This window comes from Octodon degus, unplaced genomic scaffold (genome assembly GCF_000260255.1).
Source record: "Octodon degus isolate 3935 unplaced genomic scaffold, OctDeg1.0 scaffold00146, whole genome shotgun sequence".
NCBI lineage: Eukaryota > Metazoa > Chordata > Mammalia > Rodentia > Octodontidae > Octodon > Octodon degus.
The window spans coordinates 6,520,944-6,527,588 of NW_004524722.1; the positions used below are offsets into that span (position 1 = coordinate 6,520,944).

At 37.4% G+C, this 6,645-nt stretch overlaps 1 protein-coding gene across 1 annotated transcript; it reads left to right on the forward strand.

Moving 5' to 3' along the window:
- Positions 1-2,879: 2,879 nt before the first annotated feature.
- LOC101574316 (olfactory receptor 52N5) lies at positions 2,880-3,833 on the forward strand. The gene has a single exon (XM_004642127.3). It carries the CDS (start codon positions 2,880-2,882, stop codon positions 3,831-3,833), a length of 954 nt encoding a protein of 317 aa, XP_004642184.3.
- The last annotated feature ends 2,812 nt before the right edge of the window (positions 3,834-6,645 follow it).

Consider the following 6,645-nt stretch of genomic DNA (forward strand, 5'->3'; position numbering starts at 1 on the left):
CAATAAATGAGACTTGATCAGAAAGCCTGTCTTGTCTCTGTCCCTTGTGTCTCTTGCCCTGTCTTGTTCATCCCCGTTCCTCCTCCAGGTCATTACCCCACGTCTCGACTCGTGGGCCAAGTCAATGCATCCTGCCTTTGTTGCCCAGGATTGCTTTTGCTCTAGGTCTCTTCCAATTCTAGACAAATTTTAGGAATGTTTTCTCTAAATCTGTGATGAAGAATCTGTGATTCCTATCACCATGCACTAAACAAAAGGCAAAATGGATCAAAGATTAAATATTTCAACATAAACACTGAATCTACCATAGAAGGTAGGTAAATATTCTGACTACAAGGACTAGGCAGAGAGTTCATGTAGGCAGAGATAAAGAAAATGGTATGTAACAATGGAAACAACCAGGTGAACAGAAAAACATATGGTTAGCTTCCTGCTACAAGTTTCTATTGTTAACTGTGTTGTGAGTTTTCAGCATACAGAAAACCTAACCCCAAACATAACTCAGTCTTTGCCTTAGTCCTGTCCCGTGTTATAATACATAACAATTTTCCATTCCCTTGTGTGGAAAATGCCATAGATGAGGCTTGTCTTTCAAATAAATTTGAAAAGCTTATTCCAAAAACAAATTTGTAGAAAAGTCATTATCAATATTTGATGAATGAACGAGGCTTCACAGAAAGATTTAGCTACTTTGGGAATAGATTGGATGTTAGCACTTTTAATTTCACACTTCTTTCTGAGATATAGAGTCATAGTAATTTAAGAAAAGAAGTCTGCTTTTTTTTTCCTTCTGTATTTTAGAAAAGGGTCTACAGGGTGTTCAGGGTCTCATTACTAGATCAGACTCATAGTGATTTTCCTGTTTACAGCCTCCTAAGTCCTGGGATTACTGGTGTGAGCCACCATGCTCAGTCTCAATTGCTGTCTCAGCATGCGCCAGGGCAGGGCCAGCATGGCAGGTCAGGAGATCAATCCCTAGGCCCCTGTGACTACTTGAATGAGCTTTAATCCTCTGAGCTATTTGGCTGACACTGAAGTTTGCTATTGGTTGGAGATTTTTTCTTGAATTGTTTTGGAGAAATTAATATAATATATAGAGAAATTGGAATATTGATATAAATATCTACATATATTTCTTTTCTGAGACAGAGTCTCACTATGCAATTTGGGCTGGCCTTGTGCTCACTTTTTTTTCAGTTTTTATTTCTTTCCATAATTTTATTTAGAAACAAATAGCAATGAGACAGTTTCAAATCAAATTGGTAGGACAGTTTCAATAATTAATACATTGCATACATTCTTCCTAGTGGTTAATTGCTGTACAAGATGAGGACATGATATCCTATTTGCAAATACCATTAGAACAAATCCCTCTCTTCATTAAGAGAATGCAACTATATATCTATCCTAACCACTTTGAATACACAGATACAAAATAGACATTCATCTGTATTTCCTTTTCTTGTTAAGTTCTGTTATTTGAATATTACAGGTGTGTAAACTCAGAAAAATATTTTAAAAGAGTCCAGTAGCCCATAATAGTATTGAGTCTTCCACTTCACTGGCAATGTCAGAAATTGTTGACCTGAGTCCCCTACAGCTCAACATAACAGCATGGCTTTATTTCTTATATTTCATTTTTATACTTTTCTGCTGGATGGTTAAAACCAAGGTAAAGCAGGACCTATGCAACAAGTTATAGCCTTTGGATCTGATAAGGTCAGTGAAATCCCCTCAGGATTTATCCTGAGATCCTGTACATCAGATTGTAGAACCTTTGTCCGTGTCAGCCATGTGGATGAGTCACAGCTATTGCTTGGCCAATGTGCTCTCTGTGAAAGCCTGAGAGAATTTTTGCAGAGCTTTCTTGATGCCTGGTCTAACCATTTTAGAACTTTGGAGGACTCTTGATGGCCCACAAATCTCTCCTAAGCTCTGACACTTGGCCCCAAGCACGTAGGCAGGGAACTTGTGCAGGTGTTGCTCTAACCTTTTAATAACTTAGGAGGGCTCTTGGTGGCCCATGGAACTCTGATGAGCTGTGACCTGTGGGCACAACATGCACAAGTGTGGAGTTATCTGGAGAGCTGGTGAAACCATTTAAGATCTTTGGAGCATGTTGGGTGGCTGCAGGACTCTGCTTCCAGGCACATAGGCTTGGAGCTTGTGCTGACAATGGTCCAAGCTTTTAAGAACTTAGGAGGATTCTGGGCAGCCTGTGGAATCCTGGTGAAACTGGTTGGCATGCAGCACCTACAATGATGCTTTGTTGAATATCGGTCAGTCACCGCCACTAGTAGCGAGAGCCTTGGTGAATCATACCCTGTTCCCCACAGTAATGGAAACCTTACTGACCCACACGCCACCACTCTCCCATGATTGGTAAGTCTAGGTGACTATTGGGAGCTTCAAAAATGCCAAAAATCAGGAGTAAAATGCAGTCTCTCAATCCTCCAGAAAGCCAGAACAAATCCAGGAGAAAAACATATACTAGAACTTGGAAATCACACACCTGAAATTTCTGAAATGATACTAAAGTACAGAAACAAATACATCAGCTAAAGAAGACATAAGATGAGAAATAATCTCTAGGTAAAAAATTTCTATTTCTATTTGGGAGTAAAAATTACAACTTTGTAGTTTGGGTTTAAATTAAACATAAGCTTTTTGTAGAACTTTAAAAATATTACCTAGGATATTGTCCAATAAATTGTGTTTTCAAATCACTATTATCCAAAATAATTGATAGTACTTACAAATTCAACTTTATTACAAATTTGTTTTTATTGGCAAATATCTGAATCAAATTTATATTCCTTAATTCTTTTCTTCAGGCTAGAGATTTTTGGGGAATGTATCATTCCTCTATGGAGTTAGTCATGCTGTTTCCCAACAACTCCTATGTGCCTGCTCAGTCTTTCATCCTTAATGGAATTCCTGGTTTACAAGCAGCACATGTGTGGATCTCACTGCCACTCTGCACAATGTATGTCATCTCCCTGGTGGGCAACCTTGGCCTTGTGTACCTCATTTATTCTGAGGAATCTTTATATCGCCCAATGTATTTCTTCCTGGCCATGCTGTCACTCATTGACCTCCTTACCTGCACAACCACTCTGCCCAATGCGCTCTGCATCTTCTGGATCAATCCCAAGAAAATTGAATTCAATGCCTGCTTAGTGCAGATGTTCTTTGTCCATGGACTCACAGGTGTGGAGTCTGGGGTGCTTATGCTCATGGCTCTGGACCATTATGTGGCCATTTGCTACCCATTGCGTTATGCTACCATCCTCACTAACCCTATTATTGCCAAAGCTGGGCTTCTCACCTTCCTGAGAGGTGTGTTGCTTATGATTCCTTTTCCATTCTTGGTCAAGAGCTTGCCCTTCTGCCAAAGCAATATCATCACCCATACCTATTGTGACCACGTGTCAGTGGTAAAGTTGTCCTGTGCTAGCATCAAGGTCAATGTCATCTATGGTCTGATGGTTGCATTCTTGATTGGATTGCTTGACATTTGTTGCATATCTGTGTCTTATGCTATGATCCTTCAGGCAATAATCAGCCTTTCATCATCAGATGCTCTGCAGAAGGCCTCCAGCACCTGCACTGCTCATATATCTGTCATCATCATCACCTACGTCCCAGCATTCTTTACCTTTTCTGCCCACCGTTTTGGGGGTCATACTATTGCACCTTCCCTTCACATCATTGTGGCTAATCTTTACCTTCTTCTTCCACCAACTCTTAACATTATTGTTTATGGGGTAAAGACAAAACAAATCCGTGACAGTGTCATAAATTTCTTCCAGAGTGAGAAAGGCAGGAGGTGACCCAAGGCAACTGAAATTAGACAAAAGAAAGATGAATGAAAGCAAAACAAAGAGAAAATGCGTGTGTGACAACAGCCATTGCCCATTATCTCTTGCATATGTTCCCAAATTTCATTGAGAAAATTTATAGCTATGTCTGGATTTGTATCTCAGTTCCATTCCCTTCTTTTCCTTCTTCATTGGTCTTTTAAAACATTAATTTATTTTTAGTTGAGTGATAACATTGTGTTCATCATGTACAACATGGGGTTTGAAATATACATGTTTTGGGTACATAAATGTAGCTCATCTCATAGAAGCAAAGATCAGAGTGAAGATTTCTAGCACAAGTTTTAACCAAGTCAGTGGTATGAAATTGCAATGACTATTCTCTGGTATATATATCTAAGATACTTTTTAACCTTCTGAAAGGGAATTTTAGGTGTCTTATTTATGACATTTGGTAATATTCCCTTTAGGCAAGAAATTGCATGGATTTTCAAGACATTTTCACTCTGGGTAGCAAAAATTAAGTTTATGAATTAACTTAAGGAATATACTTTTCTCTGTACATTCTATTCAGAAGATACCCAGTGTCACTACCACTCTTAGAATGGATGTATTTCACTAGAAAGCTTAGATACTCCAGGAATCTTAATGAAGGAGCTATTAGTTATATGATGTTGCTGATATAATGTAGTTTTCACAATTGAATGTCAAATAATAGGTGAATATTTTATAAGCTCAAATAATAGGTATAATGAAACATTCTCCCTTGTTTGTCATATTTATTATTTTATCATAATGTATTTATAATAGGTTTATTTGTTGGCATACTTGTTTGTTTGCTACCAGAACACACTTATTTCAAGACACTGGATATCTATGTTTATCTTTGCTTTTCAATCTTTAGAATAATGTGAGTTACATGGTAAAATAAATGTACTTTAAGTGGCAGAAAAAGAAAATCTACATTTGTCAGGTCCTATGTTGGACTGAGAAATACAGTTATTTTTCTCTCAGAAATACATTTTCTACTTTTTATGGGAAATGAAATATCAGTATATATATGCAAAATTGTGTTCTATGCTGGTAGTCTTAACAAAAGACAGATCAGAGTCAAAAATAGCAGAGGGCAGATATGGTCCCTAGAACATCTTGGCAGGAAGTAAATAAGTGAACTGAAATTTAGTCACTGAAGTAAAAAGATAGGAATATAAAGGGAGATCAAATAACATGATATATTTCTAATTGTTAAAGATTCATTACAGTAAAAGATGTGTTTCCGTCATTTCCCTCAATTTGAAAACTGTTATCTTATCATTCTTGCCAGTTAGTTAGTCAAGGTGAGAATCATTCCAATTTACTGATAGATAAAATAATCTTCTGAAGATTCTCAGGATAACTGCCTTGCCCATCAACTACATATAACTGTATGGCTTGACTTATACATGTTTCCTAGCTCTTCACTTTTCCCAATCTTGGTTAGTTAGTCCTTGAGATCCTGCTTTCCTATTGCTTGTATTATACCTTTCTATTTGTATCTCTTCTGTTTAGTTCTTATACAAGGGAGACTATGTGGTATTTACACATATGTGTCTGGTTTATTTCGCTTATGGGTATATGTTCAAGTGGCATTCACTTCAATATAAAGGCTTCGAGTTTATCATTCTTAATAGCTGAATAAACTCCATTGTGTAAAAATACATCTTTTTCAACCATTACTCAGGTGATGGGCATCTTGGTTGTTTCCAAGATTTGGCTATCACAAATTATGCTGCTATAAACAGAGGCACACATATATCACTATGATTTGATGTTTTCAGATACTCGGGGAAAATTCCCAGTAAAGGAATAGCTGGTTGAAATTGGGTTTAAAGTCCAACATTTCTAAGGAGTCTTCACACTGATTTCCATAATGGTTGCACCAGTCTACATTCCCATCAGCAGTAGAGAAGGGTTCCTTTTTCCCCACAGCCTCTCCAACATTCGTTGTTTGGTGATTTCTTTATGATAGCCATCCTTTCTGGTGTGAGATCATATCTCAATGTTGTTTTAAGTTGCATTTCGCGGATGGCTACTGATGTGGAGCATTTTTTCATATATTTATTCACTTCTTTAATTTCTTCCTCTGAGAAGTGTGTGTTCATCTCCAATACCCATTTCTGGATTGGGTCTTTAAATTTTGGGGCCTTAATGTTTTTCAGTTTCTCATAGATTCTAGAGAGCAGACCTTTGTCTGAGTACTTATTTGTCATGATTTTTTCCAAATATGTGGGTTGCCTTTTCACTTTGTTGGTAACATTTTTGACGTGAAAAAAACTTATCAATAAGAGCAGGTCCCAGTTGTTAATTCTTTCAACTGTTTCCCATGAGAATTGATTTCTGTCCATAAACTCTTTGCCTACCCCTATGTCTTCAAAAGTTCCTCCCACTTTTTCTTCCAGGACATTTAGTGTCTCTGCTTTAATGTTTAGATCTATAATCGGTTTTGACTTTATTTTAGTGCATGGTGATAGAGCTGGGTCAAGTTTGAGTTTTCGGCACGTCGAGACCCAATTTTTCCAGCACCATTTGTTAAAGAGGCTATCTTTCTTCCAGTGAGTATGTTTGGCCTCTTTGTCAAAGATAAGGTGACTAAGTGTGTTTGTAGGGTCTTCAGCGGCTTCTAGTTGATTTCTTTGATCCTTAGGTCTATTTTGTTGCCAGTGCCATGCTGATTTCTTTTTCTTTTCGAAGTTTTATTGATAAACATATAGCAATGAGACAGTTTCAAATCAAATCGAAAGTACAGTTTCAACAAATAATACACTGCATACATTCTTCTCAGTGG

Excerpts from the sequence above, each read along its gene's own strand:
- LOC101574316 (XM_004642127.3), top strand. The coding sequence starts at position 2,880 with ATGCTGTTTCCCAACAACTCCTATGTGCCTGCTCAGTCTTTCATCCTT.